At 37.7% G+C, this 19205-nt stretch overlaps 1 protein-coding gene across 8 annotated transcripts in view; it reads right to left on the bottom strand.

Annotated features, from left to right (window-relative positions):
- lrmda (leucine rich melanocyte differentiation associated) overlaps positions 1 to 19205 on the bottom strand; it is a 1073511-nt gene that overhangs the window by 373512 nt on the left and 680794 nt on the right. For 7 of the 8 annotated variants that reach the window (XM_041176536.1, XM_041176539.1, XM_041176541.1 and 4 more), the window contains 2 exons: positions 5653 to 5779; positions 4392 to 4531 (listed from right to left, as the gene is read on the bottom strand). In XM_041176536.1, coding sequence (XP_041032470.1) covers positions 4392 to 4531; positions 5653 to 5779 — 267 coding nt within the window. Of the gene's footprint in view, positions 1 to 4391; positions 4532 to 5652; positions 5780 to 12946; positions 12982 to 19205 lie in introns of those variants that run through there. The other variant, XM_041176542.1, reaches the window with a different exon arrangement.

Raw genomic sequence — 19205 nt, 5'->3', positions numbered from 1 at the left:
AGCTGATGTTAATACTGAACAAGTCAGATTCCAGAGTGAAACCTAGCTTGATAGGTCTTAACTTTTTTTTAGAAACTGTGGAGGAAAGTTACTGAACAAATTCACAGAAGTTTACTGATGAACATTTAACATAAAGAATAAAACATTTATTAAACAGGGGGAAAAAATGAACTATATTACACCAAACAAAAAGGTTGGAAGGATCTCAATTAAAATGCTGGAAAATGATGCAAATTTATACCATTCCTTTTATCCCATCAACAAAACCTCAGCGAAGATTTACCACTATCCTAACACCAAGGCTTCTTGCTTGGATTGGCCCGGTTGCAAATGGTCGTCTTCTGGCAGATTTCTGAGCATTCACTAGATGCTTTTTCCCCAGCTGGTAACACGCCCTGGGACACTCAAAACCACACTCCAAGCTTACTATTACTTCAACTGCAGGCCAAACAAAAGTTCTTTAAACTCAGTCCCCAGCAGCCTTGCAATATTTCCTATCAGAGAGCTTAGAACTCCCGTCTTCACTCTGACATACACACTGAGCTACTTCTCTGTCTTTCTCTGTGTATCACCGCACCCCTGTTGCTAGGCAACAGCACAGTTTATTCTACTTTGTGTTTCTTTTCCAAATCGCTAAACTTCCAATTCCTTTTTAACCCCTCTCTTCACATCAATAGTTGGAAAACCTCATTAAAAATGTACAGATACGAACAAATTCAAAAAATCTGATCCTTTTATTAGGAGGCCGCCTAGACTCCAGGCACCAAACTCACACAAAAAATCTAAATGAAACTAAAACCACACTCCACTTTTCCTAACACACAAATATAAATATAAATTAAAATTGAAGTTATACATTTTTGTTGTTTGGAATCCCTTGCAGCTCATAAAAGCTCCTGAATGCACTACTGGTTGCCTTGATGGCCACATGGATAAAATCAATGACCCCTTGCATCTATGGGAAACCAGCCATTCCTGCAAAGCTTCTGGCTCTTTCCAACTGACTGCTGTTTTCTATAGTGAAGGAAATATAGTGATGGGCAGGCATGTCGAAACATGGCATCTCTGAATACCTTTATGTTGTGACATGCTACAAGCTGGCTGATCCCACTCAGGTCTCCACAGGCAGCCTGAAATGACCTGGAGGTGAAGAAGTTCAACACGACTGTCACTTTTAATACCACAGGCATCAGGTGGTAACCTACACAATTGGAGGCTCTCTCTTGTGAAAGGTGAAGTCTACGAAGACACTGTTACTCCATCATCTAAAGATGACATTCACACCTTGTAAATGCAACTTGCAGGGTATTGCCTTTGCCTACGTTGGAGTGCCTGCTGTTGCATCTCTCCCACAGCCCCTCACTCCTCAGCAGCTTGCCTGCCTTCCTGCAACTTATGTTGCTCCTGTCCTGGACAGCTGGCCTCCTCCTCCTCCCTTCACTGGAGGAGGTACCTCCCACAGAATATATATACGGTCACTATTCCCCACCACAAATAATGCAATGCTCAAAGATGACTGGAGCACCAACTTTTTGGACATTCCCCTGAGGGATAGCCCTGAATATGATCAGAGGTTTATGAATAGCAAAGATTTCTGAAAGAAATAACACTCAGCAGCTTGTATTGCTAAAGTCAGGCATAGGCCCACCTCCAGCCTTTCTATCCGACCTTTCATGGGGCCCTGAAAAAGATAGTGCTTCCCACCGGTCATACACCTACCTTATTATTATAGTGTTGGAATATTTTATTGCCGTCAATCGGACTGCTAACTAGCTTTAACGGCTTTTAATTATAAATGGCAGGTAGGTTGCCGATTTCGAAGCCTGTCCCCCCCACCATATTATTGTGGGCCAGCATGATGACGCGTTCACAACCCAATGTCATCACACTGGATGTTATGCTTTTGCGAAACTACAGCAGTCCTGCTTTCACAATGTAAAATTCAGCCCCATGACTCAGCAGTATCTATAAGTATGGTAGAAAGTTATTCACCAATAAGAACATTTTCTTCCTTTGCTAAATAGCTGAGAAAATCATTTACAAAATTTAATGATGGCTTGATGAGAAGAAACAGTATTAATAGAGTGCTGCCACCTGGAACATTTTGCTCATGGGCCAACAAATATTGCATGAAAGTGTTCCTCATGTGTGAGCCAACGCAGTATGAGAAAGCTATTTACCATGATAAAAAAAACCTGCAGTTTATTCGCTTTATCCACTTCAGGTATTGGGTTTAAGATCTCCTCCACCACATCAAATGTACCATTTCATGTTTACCAATATCAAAATCCATTTGCCACTTATTTGTAGTCTCCTTTACTTCTGATTTTGTTCATATTGTCTACAAATTTGGGCACTACTCCCTATGCAGCCTTATATCCAAATAACTGACACACATAATGAACAGAAGTAGTCCCAGAACAGAGCTCTATAAGGTACAGTTGACATTTTCAATCGCTGCAAAATTGTCCTTAACTTCTACTCTCTCTTACCACCTTTCTTACCAATTTTGATATCCAATTTACTACCCTTCCCTCAATTCCATTCCCATTTTGCTCTCCAATTCTTTCCTGCATGATACTTTGATGATGGTATGAACTTTCCTTTCTGAAAGTTCGTATCCATCACAACCACTGTCCTGTCCACCATGTCTGTCGCTTCCTTAAAGAATAAATAATTCAGCTTCATACATGCTAGAGCCAAGGCCACATGTATGATTATATTTGCTGAATCTTATTTCCCCTCTCCACCTGTTTTCTTTTTCATTAATTTTTTATTCCCCTTCCATTAATTTTCTCCTTTCTTCTTCTCTTTGCTGGTTTTCTCTACCACCCCCCACCACTGTACTCCCCACCCCCCAACAACCCCCAAACCACAGGTACTATGCATCCTTCAGGACTCACCAAAGTGGCCATGTGTGAGCCTAGGCAGTGTTAGCAGACTATTTAATCATAGGTCACATCGCAGCTGGGTCCACCCATGCCCTTACCTGGCAAGGGCTTCCACAGGGGTTGACACAAATTTTAAACAGTGCACAAAATGAGGAACCCTGGCCAATTTCCCTCACTATAACACCAGTATTAATCAGCCCAATTTTAGTATTCTGCCAATGCCCCAGTTAAGATCAGCAATCTCATTTGAGATGGAAGTAGACTGGGCTTCTAGGTTGGTGTGGCTCAGACGCTTACAATTTTAACTAGTTGAGATTTTTAAGGGGTTGGATCTTCTCAATCAACAAAAGCTAAGTTTCTTAATGAAGGACACTACTGAGGTCAAGTATATGCTCAAAAACCATGTTGGCAGGACGTTTTAAAGAACTTAATCCTATTGAGGACAAAGGTGGAGGGAGAGGACTGAAACTGAGCCAAAACATGGCAGCACTTTGGTAATAAGACTGCTCAAAATAAAACTGAACACATAGCATGAGCAGGAAAATAGATACATTAATAAAAAATGTAGTTACTTTAGGGTCGGCCGGTTTCCCCAGTTTTTCCCTAAGTTTTGCAGATCCTGTCTATGCAAATGACTATTCTCATAACAAAATCATAGATTTCAATTTTGTTCCTGTACTAAGGTAAAGTAATTTATTATATTGCAGCAAAACTTCACACATGTTGCCATTTATGATGTCAATGTAGTTTATTGCTATTGCAAAATGCAAACAATATATGGACAGAAAGGGCCTGCAGTGTTGTTTTGATTAAATAACCTAATGTCATGATGGCTACATGTTTGTACTTCCAATGTAAGATTTAACTTTTAGAACTAAAAGTTTCCCTTTAGTACATTTTTTATTAAAACACATGCATAAACCATACTGTAATCTTTGCAAAAGCTTGCACCACTTTTCTTTATAAGAACACAGTAGAAAGTTTAACTGCAGTATTTTAGATGTGCTTCTTTTCTGATCAATGGCTATAAATATTATATCACATCCTATAAAGGTTACCAGTTGTAAATGTCTTTTTGACACCACTAAATGAACCATGCATATTTGCCACTGAATAATTTTTCCAAGCTATGCCTATCGTTTAAATGATTAATAGCTAGTATATTATGAACAAATACATACAGATATATGAATTAGGAGCAGGAGTAGGCCACTCGGCCCCTCGAGCCTGCTCTGACATTCAATAAGATCATGGCTGATCTGAATGTAACCTCAACCTCACAGTCCTGCCTACCACCAATAACCTTTCACCCCCTTGTTAATCAAGAATCTATCTAGCTCTGCCTTAAAATTATTCAACGACTCTGCTCCCATCGTCTGGAAGTTAAGAAACATCAAATACTAAGGAACACCTTGATATTTTTATGCATTTCTCCAGCAGATAACTGAAAGGCATTTATCAGGTAACAACGCTTATCTCTTAGCGACAAGTACAACTAACCTGTATCTTTGGTAGTCACTTTCATCATTGTCCAGGCTAACAAGTTCATTGGGGCAGGCTTCATTTCCTAGGAGGCTGAGGTACTTAAGCCAAGGCACCACTTCAGCTAAATGATCCAAAAGGCTGTCTAATTCAGTTATGTGTCAAAGGTCATGGTTAAGGATTCAATCACATTAATGAAATAGCATTTATAGGGAAGCAGTCATAGGTAAAACAAAATCATATACATCAGGAGCTGACAATCAAATTTACTGCAGCACTCAAGACTTGTCAAAGTTATTGTTTAAGGGGCAATTCACGGCTAACACATGTCAGAATTTTGGCATATATTGAAAGAATGTGCCTCTTTTTAGTTCACTTTCTTTCAAAGGTTCAGTGTGAAACATTTAAAACATTGACAAAATGATGGATGTTGTGTGGCTAAATGGTAGGCAATTGTTGAAACTGAAACTTTTCCAACAAGGAAACAAACAGTTAGTTCACACTACATCCATCACAAATACATTCAGTCCATTGCAAAATGAGTCTACAGTGGCAAACAATAACAGCCTTATTTCCCCACAAGAATATAAATAGTGGGCTGATACTTTTACACAGTCAGAATTATATCTCCAGTAAATTCTGAAAATCAATGTTGCTGAACTTTCACTGACTCTGCTGGGCCCTGTTAATTTAGTAAACAGCAAAAATTGCCTCTCAGTGGGGTATTTTAGGGGGTTGTTCAAAAATCATACTATGAAGAATGTTTATTGCAATACCTTAATGAAGAAAGATCCATGGAAAATGGGGGTGACATCTGGTCTTTTTGAGAGTGTGTTAGTGAATATTGCCTAAATCTTCAGTCTTCTCATTTCCTTCTAGAATTGTTTAATGGATATTTCACATAACATTTATCCCAATTAATTAAAATATATACTGTAATGAACACCATTTATATACAACAGTGCCAATTTCTTGCCCTTTACCCCGTTTAGTATTCTCCATGGGCCTGATTTTACCTCATTCATTATTATTCCAGCAGAGGGCCCCCTTCCATCCAAGACAAACTCTTGCATTCCTTTAAAAAAACACTTTTTTTTCCATTAATGCTTACAAAATGACTCCAAAATACGATGATTTGAGTTTGTAAATTAACATGCGGCTAATTAATTTCTGGTATGCCCATCTTTGAAAAGAACACATACGCACATGAATAAAATTTCAACTAATTTCCTCTAATTTGGATGCTACATAATTTACAATGTCATTGTGCAAAGGATATTTGGTTCTTGTTGATTGTCAGGGTATGAAGGTGTGGTAACCTAGGCAACTTCAGGTCATTTCGGAGAAGATTGTTGTCCAGGATTAGTTCTTCCAGGCAGATGAATTCTTCCAGCCCTTCCAATGACCTGTAACAATAAGGGAACAGGAAAAATGATATGCTACTAAATCAGGAAGGCCATTATCCACGGATATAAATATTTCAACCTTCCCTTTCACGAGCTGGAAAGTTTTGGTTTTAGCCTGACAAGCGAGTGAATGACAAGAATTAGTATCAGAAAGTGCACTGGCACAGGCTCACATTTTTCACACTCTGGCAGGATGAAGGATGGGGGTCACTTAGTGAGTAGCCAGGATCTAAAACAAAAGGCTTCAGATATGCGGCCTACAGGATGAATTTGTCAATGTCTTGTGCCTTGAGGCACCCAGCCTTCTCTGACCCAAACCTTCATTCCCAAGATAAATAACTCTGTCACAGTTCACCTTCATTCCCTGGACACAAATTTAACTTGTCATCCATCATTCAGTCCAAATATCATTCCTGTGCAGCTAATGAATCTAGTTTTGCCATCACTCTCAAATATGACCACTGTGCAATCTTAAGAGATGAAGAAATAAAATTAAATGCTATATTTATTATATCAGGCTTCTGTTACCAATGAGGAACACAAGAAACACCCCTCTTCCCCTTTCTGTACCTGGAAAGCCTCCTAGGAGACTCAGGTTTATAGCAACAAATCCCATGTTTTATTATATTTAAATATAAAAGCACATATTGTTTACCAAAAATGCTATGTAAATAGAATACTCTTATCACAAGAATCAGCAAATGGATTGGAACTGGCAAATGAAAAAAAAACATCTAAATGCTTCAGGGGAAGAATAAAACAAAATGACATAGCATGAAGTGGGACAAAGGCTCTGGAACACTAGAGGGAGTTGCCCATTGAAACGGCCAGGCTCACTATTAAAGCTGGCTTTAGCATCAGAAACAGGCAGAGCAAATTCTGCACAAATCCCCTTACACCTGTCTGATTTTGATAATTTTGCCATATAATGTTATTAGCTGCTCAGTTAAAAGGAGCTGCATCACACAAGGGCTTTCTTATTAATTGTTGTTTTCATGTCATCAGCTCAATATGCACTTTGTGATTTAATCAGCTAAATTCACAACTGTGAGCTAAGGGAGTGGGGTGGGGTAAAAGAAGAGAAGGGGAATCGTGGGTGTTAACAGTTTCTTACAGAAATCTGCATTTTATTTAAATGTTTTCTCTTTCTTCCTTGATATTTTCACACTTTCCCACCACATGTTTGAAACAAAATGAATCGTAACGACTGATTGTTGTTTTTGTGCAGTTTTTGTTGGAAAGCCAAGCAATGTTATTTGCCTACTGTGTCTTTCTATTCACACAGCTCCAATGACCTGAAAGCTGCCCATTATCTCACCCACAGGTACCATCTCCTTTATCTCACTGCAAGGCTCACACCATTCTCCCAAAGGAATCCCAGCATAGCCAAGAGATTTACATCGCAATTTCCAAAGTCACATCAAGATGACAAAACATCAAACTGCATTTCATTCTGCTCGATTCAAATGGAAAGAACTTTAAGTTTCCACTGTAATTAACCCTATCCTCGTTAAGATAATTATGATCAAGCTCCCTGTCATACCTAATATCCCAGAATCATTGCCTATGGCTCACACTTCACCCTCATTATCTTACAAAAATGTTGCATACAACAGGCAGTGGCAACTGCCCTCCCTGCTGAGCACCAAGGAGACTTTCTTTTAAAGGGAGGGGGCAATGTGTTATAAGGATAGGTCTACAACACCAGTGTGAAAAGGCAATGTTTAGATTCAAACAAAGCAGCACAGACTGGGGAGTGACAGGCAAATTGACATGCTGTTCAGAGGGCAAATGATAAATGTTTGATGAATTGGCAAATGCTGAAGGAGTGATGGGCTTCATATGTGCATAATGGACTAGCTGCCTTTCAGTTCTGATTGCCTGCCAAGATAAGAGACCGTAATGAATGGGCGAACAGAGCCCTGCCATAAAAAGTAGGATTCAACTGGTTTTAATAAACTTAATAAAAGTGCAGAAGCAAGAGACGGCAGTTGAAATGAGATGTGAGAAAAGAGTGAGATTAGATCTATTTTAAAAATCTTGACGGCAAAGTTGCAGGAGGAGAAGGAAGCAGGAATAAAAACAAAGTTCTGTCACAGGGGCTGTGAGACAGAGTGCCTCCGGTGCACTGGGTGAATTATAGACTGCCTCTCAAGATTCACAGCTCTTCATGGTAGGAGGTTAATATTCTCACATGTCATTAGGTCTGCTGGCTCCACTGATGGCTCATTGAATCAGGCAGCAAATTATTTCCTCATGCTGGAAAGGACACCACACTTCAAAGGGAAGGAGCCAGGGTCAGACTGGCTCTGCAGTTTGATTAATGACTCAGGATCAGCAGAGGTTGCCTGTAGGTATGAATGTGACTGAGGCTTTTGACAACACTGACTTTAGAGCACGGCTTGACCCAGGCCCTTACTAACTTTGTTTCTAACATTGCTTTTGACTGACCTGATGGGGACTGTCAGTTAAGTTTATGACCCTATACACTATGCTACCAAAGATGGGGAGTCATTGTCTGCAGAGCTTGATAGCTATTTTTTTGAAAGTGCAACTCTACTGAACAAGTCTTTGTTGTAGTGACTCTACTCAGAATGCCCTGATTACCGATATATTCCATTTCATGAATTACCAGTATTTGTTTTTTCACATTCTATGGGGTCGATTCCCCTGGATGGAGCAATTAACTACAGGTAGTTTGTTTAAATATAGAAGTAACACACTGAATTATCACTAAGCAACTGTCATTTCTATTTCTCTGATCAATCGTATTTGATTGATGTCATTGACGCAACTATGCCAATTGCCTTTATTAAGCCACTCCCTACATCAGACCACATCAAAGCACTTTAACTGCCTCAACCCCTTCCCCCACCCCTCCATGGATAAGCATTTTAAACCAACGAAGTAAAATTTCAAAAGTAAGACTTTAAAATGCAAACACAGGCTAAAAGGTATTTCATATCTACGTGCAATTTCAAGCCTTTTCACCCAAGGCGAGAAATAATCTCAATATTTGAACATGAAGTTGAAATAAAAATGGCTGATTATATAATCGTGACTAGGCCTAGGGCTTCAACAATAAGGAAGGGATTAAAGTCCCTGCCACCTGTGTTGTCATTCTCATGGGCCCCATTAACACCACCCTATTCATTTTTTTAGCCAACAGATTAAAATGCAAGTGCCACAATCTTTGATCTTTCATTCAGCGATGTAAATCCATTGAAGCCTCCAACATTTTCTGCTGTGGTAATTAGTACTCATTAAAAGTCTGTGCAGTATTTTTCCCAAAGAAATTGCTTTTACAAGTGCCTTCTATCTTTGAAATATACGCATCACTCACTTTCTTTTTAGCTAATTCATGTAGATCAAGTAGATTAGTGACTCCATTATTTCAAACACAAGGGAAAACAACAGGTTTTTATAATCTATCTGACCTGAGGATGGTACAGGGTTCTGATCAGGATTTAGATACATCATTTCACCCATCTGTATGAACAGGCCATTAATTTAGACATTTAAAGAATCTGAAATAAATTTCCATAGACCTCAGAGAATTTTCTTTATGAAATCATAGATTTATACCCCATTGCCATTTGTAAAAAATACATTTTAAAATCGGCTGCATATTTTAAATTATTCAGTTGACGTTTTACTCATGAGTATTCCAGCACTAGTGTTAACAATAAATTCTTTCACATTTAACAAGAGTTCTATGAGGTACTTTATAAATAATAAGTGTATGAACATTGGTATTTATTGGTATTTATTACATTACTTTCCTTTTACTTCCTGAAAAATATCAGAGGCAATGATTGGATGTGCAAATCTAGTGACATCACAGAATTTATGAAAATGGTAAATCAAATGTAGCACATACAAAAATTGCAAGAAACACCAATTGTGTCTCTGTGGCATGAACTTCCTCTTTCCTGACAGCGGTTTAAATCTGGCACTAAGTCAAGGTGATCTCCAGGTGCCTAGCCACAGTGATGTCCGCAAGCAGGATAAATAAGCAATCACATTGAAGGATTCTCACAGACAGCAAACCTTTTCCTTCACTTTTAATTTCAATTTTCAGATAGTGAAATAAATGATAATGATTGGATTAGGATCGAGGCTAAAATATCAAAAAAGTATTTGTCATAATGGAGAAATGTGACATTCCATAAATATAAAATAATATTTTCAGGGCCAGTGAGGATGTTTAAAAGTAATTATGAAGCTAGCACATTGTTGAAAATCCAGTTACACTTAATTCAACAAGGTATAACTTATTCATTGGTTTTTACATTGAGACTAACAGTGAAATACTGGAAGCTATCATGAATTCATAACATTTCTCAGCTGATGTCTGGGGCTGCCTCAGCAGCATACCCTCTGGAGTAGCTGAGAATTAATGACAGTAACTTCTTGATTAATGCATTTTTCTGTGCTCATGTGGACTCCTGAAGTTGCTGCCAGTTTGAGTGGAGTATGAGAGTGTACGCAGAGTTTTGTCATCAGTAGCACCACAAAATCTGGGTCTTTTATCTTTTCCTAAACAATGGAAAATAATATTTATAATTTTAACAATTATGGGGCATCCTTGTGTCATTAACATTCGAAGCAACATCATTAACATACAATAGCCAAATAATTGTCCCAAGCAATTAATGAGGTAAATAAATTAGCTTAAAATATGCTGGCATATTTTGTCATTATATCCATTGAGAATCTGAATAAAATATATCAGAAAGATCCCACAAACAATCACTCACCTGCGCTGAGCTATCTAATCTCAGTAGATATTAAAGACACTGTTTGGCCTTGGTGTCCCTATGATAGAGAGAAGCAAACCCTTTGGGTCTTGCCTTTCTGATCACAATTCAGTGACCACAGCTGGATGTGTATGTCTACACTTTGGTTAAGGACCTCCATTTGCCCCAATGATCAAATAACATGCTGACATTACTGTCAGATCTCACACGTTGAGCAATCTCCATTTGAGAAGAAGTGAGAGTACAACCAGGAAGGGAAGGGAAAGAAAGTCAGTGAGATGAGGGGGAAATGATAAAAGATAAGGATCAATTAATTTTAAATATGTAGAGGGATTTGTTCATTTATGGCAACAAAATGTTGAGCATTCTTTCATTGTGGCAGTGGACTATGACTGATGATTTTCTTTGCCCTCCATGTAAGTCAAATTTATTCCACAATATTCAAGAATTCAACACTATATTTGGCTACAACAAAAATACTAAAAATACTATCACAATGCCGAAGCTGCAGCTCATTTCAACACTGCCAAAACTTTCAAAGGGAAAGCATTTTTTTAAATAATCCAGTCAAAAACAGAGGTGATATATACTGCCTGTACTAAAGTTGATTAAAATATTCCACGTTCTTCATGCATAGCTACAGTAAATGGCATTTTCAAATTCAACTGCCAAAACATAAAAGGTATTTCAACTTGGATAGAATTATTTTTGGAAGGGAGTCAAAAAGGTATAACTTCTAAAGTGTGAATGAGGTCAAGAGTTTTATTTCTCCTCAGTAGTTTTCTGGAAATAAATATTTAGCAGGACATTAACATGTAATTGAGGGCCTTATTAACAAAATAATTCAAGACTTTTTACCATATGATAATATTGCTTAAACATAATCACTTAGACTTATCAAATTAAAACAGCTCAGAAGAAAAAGTTGTTCCCTTGAATTGACTAAATGTCGGTTATCAGTGGTTGAAAAGCAAATCTCACAAGACCCTGCAAGTCTAATCCTTTTAAATTCACGCAGTCCAAACTGCTGTCAACATCATTAAGTGTTATTCTACAGTCAATTCATTCAATTAAATGTTTTCTTTATTGCGTAATCATCCAAAACTTTTAAGATTGCCACATCAAAGGTCTGCTTTGGAGACTGTGCTCCCAAATGACTCTGATCTTACCTATAAAAAATGACATACCTATCCATAATTAGTTTTGCTGTTAAATTGATGTATTGTAGCATTTAAAAACGTTCCTTTGTCAACTGTTCTACCAGGTACATGTTTAAGTACCAGCAGCAAAAATCCTTAATGTCCATTGGGTGGGTGGTCAGCAGTGTAAGCATACAAAAGACAAACTTGTCTTTTGTTTCTTCAACAGGCCCAACCCAAGGTTACCCCCCTGTTCACTCAGTTTAAATACTGTTTAACCATTGTTCAAGATTCACCAGGCTGAAACAGCAATATTGCATTCTATCCAGGCCTACACATATCAAAAGCATAATGTGGCAGAAATTATTAAAAATAAACAGAAAGGCAGATTTTTGACACCTCCATTTACTTTAGTAGCACAAATTGTAACCTATTTTGCCAAAATTTTCTTCAAAAAATTAAAATGACTATGGTCAAAGAGAAAAGAAGTACAAATCCAGTCCAATTAAAAAAGCCAAATGCTGCTTTACACAGGCAATTCAAATTAGCTTCAAATATTTACTGTACCAAGTATATTATTTAAAAGCTTCATTATAATTCTGTGTCACAAAATTTTTTTAAAAAGCAAAAAAATCAATTTTGTATTACAATAAAATAAGTATAATATGGATGGGAACTTTCTCTGGAATGCTAAGGTTTACCAGGTTAATACCTTCCAAAAATTTACACTAACCTAATTTTCACATGGTGTCATTTGCCATCATCAGCACTAAAATGTGTAATGATCCAAAATAGAATGAATTAAGCTTTTAGAATAACTTCAGGAGCATCAATTTTGGGCATGAGTTTTTATGACGTACTATTATTTGTAATTTAAGCTGTGATTTATAACAAGCTTATACTTGATCATTAAGAAGTGTTTTGGAATATTTTTAACCAATTAACATTGTTATAACATCATTTAAATGGCTTTGCAAATTCATTTCATAGTAAATTAGTTTGGAAATTGCTCTAATTGTTACGCTAGAAGATGTCCTCTACATCTTGTCTGGAAAAGATCTTTTGTCTAGTGACATTATGTGTCAACTGGGCTAAGATTCCTGCCTACCAGGGACATTTAAACTGTGCAGCAGGAGCCACACTGAGGATTAACCAGAGCTGTTTCTCAGGCTTTAAGAACTACAGTAAATCTTCAAACAATTTATCCAAACAAAACCCAATGTGTGGAAAAAGACACTGGAAACAGATGAATAAGCAACATCAATTACCAGGGTTTGACCTTCGTGCCCCGCACCATGGCACAGATTTCACACCAAATCGGAGCAGATTGAAGTTGACATGCACGTAGTGAAAACACTGGCCCTCACAAGGTTTCACTCTACAATCACACAGCCAGGGAAGGGGCCTGTGAACAGGCTGGTGAATAAGAAATCACGCATAATGTGCCTGGGTTTATTTTAAAGTGAACAAAATGGCTCAATTTGAGCACTTAGTCTGTAGAAATTGACCAGTCTGAGATACAAGAGGAACATCCATAAGGACAGCAGAAACTGCCTGCAGATAGCTACAGTGGAAATAAATGCAATGGCTGCCTTCCAATGAGTTCTACATGATTTTAACCCCTCCTCCAACATCTCTAGTTTACATCACTGATGTAATATAAAAATAGCAGTGAGGACCCTATCGACATTATGTATGTGACATTACATATCTTATTAGAGAAATCTTCAGTGATGGCAGCTACTGTTTGAATAACCAGCAGTTTATGGTAAATGCATAATGATATTTGATTGTAAAATAAATCAAACCAGGAATTAAATTCTCAATCTCTCTGGCAAAGTTTTGTTTAAAGTTGTAACTTTCTACTGCCAGGAATGGAAACAAATCAAAATCAATCCCCACCAAGAGAAGGCACACACATTTTTATATAGATTTAAGGTGATTGATAGAAGGATTCGAGGGAACATGAGGAAAAACTTATTCACCCAGAGGGTGGTGGGTGGCTGGAATTCACTGCTTAAGTTGGTGGTTGAAGCTGAAACGCTCAACTCATTTAAAAGGTACCTGGATCTGCATCTGAAGTGCTATAACTGGCAAGGCTATGGACCAGTTGCTGGAAAGTGGGATTAAAATGAGCGGCTAGTTTCTTTTTCTGGCCAGCGCGGACACAATGGGCTGAATGGCCACTTTCTGCACCATAACTTTTTTGTGGTTCTAAGGTTCCCAATATGTCCCAAATAATATATCTTAACGATATCACTATTTTTTGTGTATTACCTAGGGGTTCATGACTCATGCCAGAGCTGGTGTGAATTTTTTTTTAGTGCTATATGAATCATTACATCTTCTATGATACATTTTCATGTTGAAGTCCTTAGCTGATGTGATGAGTTGATTTTATAAAAGCTATTTTAAACCAGTGCTGAATATCATACTTCACAAACATCAATGTATTAAAGGGAGGAGAGAACTACTTTTTTATTTCACATTTGCACAACAAAATAACTTTCATTTAGTAACTGCTATTAGAAAGAGGTGACAAAAGAAACATTTTATACTTCTAGAGGATTTTTCATAAATGTTAATGCTGGAGGTTGCAGTGCTTCTTCCATCTTTTCTCACTCAGTCTTTACAGCACGCTCATGTCCAGAGCAATGGGAATAAAACCAAAGTAAAAGGGTTTACATTTATATAACGTCTTTCACAACCACAGGATGTCCCAACAGTCCTTTACAGCCAATGAAGTACTTTCCATCGAGTATAGTCAGCCCCCCTGCTGAAAACATGTTTGGCGGGGGCAGGTAAAATGCAGCCCTCAGTCTGGAATTAAGGCACATTTCTGGATAAAAGATTTAACAAAGAAAATCTTCCACAAAAAAGTGCCATAACTTCAGCTTTCTCTACTGTACCCTTTATGACAGTGTATTTCAGGTCAGCTGCAGCTCAGTTAAGGCACTTTTGCTCCAAGTCAGAAGGTTTGGGTTCAAGGCCCACCCTACAGATTTGAGCATAAAATCTAGGCTGACACTCCAAAAGCTGAGGGAGAGCTGCACTAGCGAAGGGGCCATCTTTCGATGAGATGCTACTCTGAGGTGCTGCCTGCTCTCTCAAGTGAACATAAAAGATTCCAGGGTACTGTACTAATTTGAGGGAGAGCAGGAGAGTACTCCCTGGTGTCTTGGTCAATATTTATCTTCAAAGAACATAATTTAAACAGATTATCTGGTTATCAGCGCAACCTTGCTGTGCGCAAATTGTTTGCAGTGTTCCTACATTTGCAACAGTGACTAACTTCAAAAGTATTTCATTGTCTGTAAAGTTTTTGGTGTCCTGAGGTCATGAGAGATGCTATTGAAATGCAAGTTCTTTTCTTTTGTTCTATTTCCCACATGGTTATGTGTATTCATCAATGACATTGCAGATTTTCATCCAGCTTTGAATAGCTCTGCATTTTCAGTCTGTGTCCAATGGGTACTACATTAAACGTGCTAAACTCACATTCCCTACAGCAAGAACAAAGTCATATTTCATCCTAGCAGCCTGAGATAAGTTTAAACTCATGTCCCAGAAATGAAAGGACTAATTGCTAACCCAAAAGAGCACAGTTCATACCAATATTTTCTCTTTTCCTTTTTTTTTACACATTTCTTTCCATTTCCCTTGCAATTCTTAGATATTTTGGCACCCTCCCTCCTTTTATGTCTCACTGCCATGCAATCATCCCGAGGTAAATGGATGGCAGGCAATCATTCCTAGTTCTCTATCAATATCCAATGAGATTCAATTACACTTTCTCTTAGCATCACAGTGTCACCAGATGGCTTGATCAAGATGAGGGGCTCTTGACTGACACAATACCCTTTGTCTTTTAGTTAATACGAAAATGCAGGTCTACGTTACATGCAACAATCCAAATTGACCAGGATTAGATTACCTTCATGTTTTTCTGAATACATCTCAGTTTCTTGACAAGCTTCATGATGTGCATATGTATGGATAAACATGACATTTAATGTGGCATAATTAATTAATAAATGCTCATGTTGGCTTAAAAATTTAACCTGTTTTGATATATATTCACTCTGCACACTTCAATCAAATGCTTAAATAAGTTTGCATTCTTAGCATTCCCTAGTGCTACTCGCTAGAAATGGGTATCATCCAAAATTTTGTTTGAGTGTATTGCAACTTCAGCAAGGTCAATGTATTTTTCATGCTATAACAGGGATTATGAGAATCAATGGCATGTAGCCCAAAGGTCAATTTTTTAAGAGCATAAGAACATATGAAATAGGAGCATGAATAGACCATTTGGCCCCTCAAGCCTGCACTGCCATTTAGTAAGATTATGGTTGACCTGATTCTGGCCATAGCTGCACTTTTCTGCCTGCCTCCATAATCCTCGACTCCCTTGTAGATCAAAAATCTATGTAACCCAGCCTTGACTATATTCATCACCCTGCCTCCACTGCTCTCTGGGATAGAGAATTCCAAAGATTGATGACCCTCTGAGAAAAAAATCCTCCTCATCTTCAACTTAAATGAGAGATCTCTTATTTTGAACCTGTTCCCTTTAGTTTAGATTCACCCATAAGTGGAAACATCCTCTCAGCATCTACCCTGTCAAAGCTGTTATGATCCCCATAGATCAATAACATTTTCAGTGAATAGCTGAAAAGATAACATGCCAATATTTCATGTTATATGACTTTTACTGTAACAAATAAACTAAAAGCAATATTAACCAAACACTATTTTGGGGGCAACTTATACTTTAAACTACAAAACAGAATATTCACCTTTTGCTTTTTACATAACCAAACATCCCACATTTTACAGCATCCTTAAGTAGACATTCAATTCTCCCAGAGCCAGTCCAATGTGATGGTTAGCTCCTGAGGGTTTACTTTCATTCTTTTCCTTTCCCAGCCTTATAACTTATAACCCCAGAATTGTGATTCTTACTGAGAGTTTTCCTGGAGATTCTCCCTCGAGGTCAAGCTAGATGAATCTACCAGCCTTTGGGTAAATCCTCACAAATTTGGTCTTTTTAACCCATGCACAAACATTCCTGTGCAGTGAACCATGGAGAATTTCGGCCTCTATCTACTCCCTCTTTCTCTCTCGGATACTAGCAAACTGACCTGCGAAATTCAGGGATATCTTTTAGGAGAATCTTGTAATCTGATCCTGCAATGGTTTCCTATACACCCTTCCCATCTCCAAGGCAACGTGAATCATATGGGCCTTGCATCCAGGTAGACATGCTGATTAGCTCCCAACTTCATCCTACTATCTTGAAATTAAATAGACAATTAAAGCATAACTGTTTACAAAATTTGACAGTATTAACACCTTCTTTGGGCTTTGGAGGTGAACAGCTTATCTACTGTCAGCACAGATGCTTCTGCCTTTGAATACATTGAGCGCCTTGCACTTTCTTCCCAGTGAAACAACCAGGTCCTCCCCTTTAATCTTTAACAATCAAACCATCCAAATTTGCTGTCAGCAGAATTTAGAATAGGTCACATGACTCTCTTCATTCCTCCATTTTACCCTATATTAAAGCACAATCCCAAACATAATGATCATATAAAATCTTGCATTTTTAACAAGCCCCCTCAGAATCAGCAGGTCCAACCTGCTCAACTTTTCCTCATAAGACAATCCCTTTATCCCAGTAATCAACCTGGGGAACTTTTTCCTCAACTGGCTCCAGTGGAACAGTGGAACTTTTTTTTAATTCATTCACAGGATATAGGTGTCACTGGTGAGCTGGCATTTATTGCCAATCCGAATTTCCCTTGAGAAGGTGGTGATTTTTTTCACCAAAAATATACTTCATTCATAAAAATTTGTAAAGCTGCATTCCATAATAAGTCAAATTAGAAATTACCAAAAATGCAATACGGTTCAAGCTCTTTCCACACAACTTAAGAAGCTGGTGACAGGCTGCCACCTTGACAACTGAGTGGTTTTCTAGACCAAGAATAGTTCAGAGTCAATCATTCCATCTGGAGTCACATATAGGCTAGACTGGATAAGAACAGCAGATTTCTTTCCCTAAAGGATATCAATAAACCAGATGGGTTTATATGACAATATGATAGTTAAAAGGTCACTAATGATACTAGTTTCATTATCTAAATTCCCCATTGTCATGGTGGGATTTGAACTCGTGTCTCTGGATCATTAGTCAGGCCTCTGGATTACTAGTCCAGTAATATAACTACTTTGTTACTTGCCTGGATTAAATTACAATCTTGAATTCAAATTTTCTAACCATTTGTAAAAACAAATGAACATTTTTTTTTAAAGTATTATAATTGGTCATCACGAAATTCACCCAGCATGTAACCTATTATCTCCCATCAGCATAATCTGAAGTAATGTTTTAAAAGGGTTTTAAGAACAATGTAAAAAATGTGGATGAAAAAGTTGTGGACCAAAGAAGGGTGGTAAGAAAAAGTCAAGATTTTTTTTCAGGAATTACTATCATGGTGAAATTTGCATATAACAGCCATGTAGCTGAACGCAGAAGGCGGTCGTGAGGAAATAGTTTGAAAAGTAACAGCTGAGTACAGACATCAGAAAGAAGGGCACAATTCTGGCGTGATGTCTTCCATGTTGACTAGCTTACTTACAGGTATTGCCTAGACCCACACTGGAATGATTACCTGAATAATGTACTGGAGAACTGCCAGGAACTGTGGATCTGTAGCTGAGTAGGTACTATGATGTCATCAAGAGACGAAGAGGGGACATGGCAAAAAAAAAAAGTTTCCTGCTTTAACAGGAATAATCAAAAGAGGTGCATGCTATTTTTGCAATACTAATACAGATTGGTTATATATTTACCAAATACTTTTTATCTAAGTCAGAAAATTTAGAAAAATTTCAAATGTAATTTACAGCTTTACCATGTATTTCCTGAACAATTTGTAAAATTATCTATGTCCTTTTGGGGCTGTTACAATGGTATATATAAATACATGGCTGCATGTTGTATACTTACATCCTCTCCCACCCGAGGGCACTGTGGTAGTAAGTCCTTACAGGCCTCACTGAAAATGCCTCTAGCTCATTATAAACTTCCAACAACCAGCAATAACTTTAGTTTTTGATAAAAATGATGAACTGCGTTATTATTAATGCAATGAACAATGATTACTGAAAAATGGAACTCTATGCACCAAGTATAGCTCAGCTCTAAAATATTAGGGTCCACTATGTCATTGTACATGGACTAGAAATATACCGCTGAGCACTCAAAATTATATAATTCATGCTAATTCAAAAATTGCTAGTGATGCTTATAGTGTCAGCATTAAACTTTTGTTACCTCTCATCACAAAAATGCATTAGTTGAGATGTATGCTGAAGACATAGCTATTTCTAAAATCTCATTGCAATCTCAAAGACTTCACACATTTCCCAATTAATTCAAGAACAAATATTAGATATTAATTTATTCCTTTTACTTCCTCATTAGCTGTTAGCAGTTAGACTAATGGCAGAAATGGAGCA

This window comes from Carcharodon carcharias, chromosome 28, assembly GCF_017639515.1.
Source record: "Carcharodon carcharias isolate sCarCar2 chromosome 28, sCarCar2.pri, whole genome shotgun sequence".
Lineage (NCBI taxonomy): Eukaryota > Metazoa > Chordata > Chondrichthyes > Lamniformes > Lamnidae > Carcharodon > Carcharodon carcharias.
Note: the sequence above shows the minus strand (reverse complement) of the source record. Positions and strands in the feature narration are given on the sequence as shown.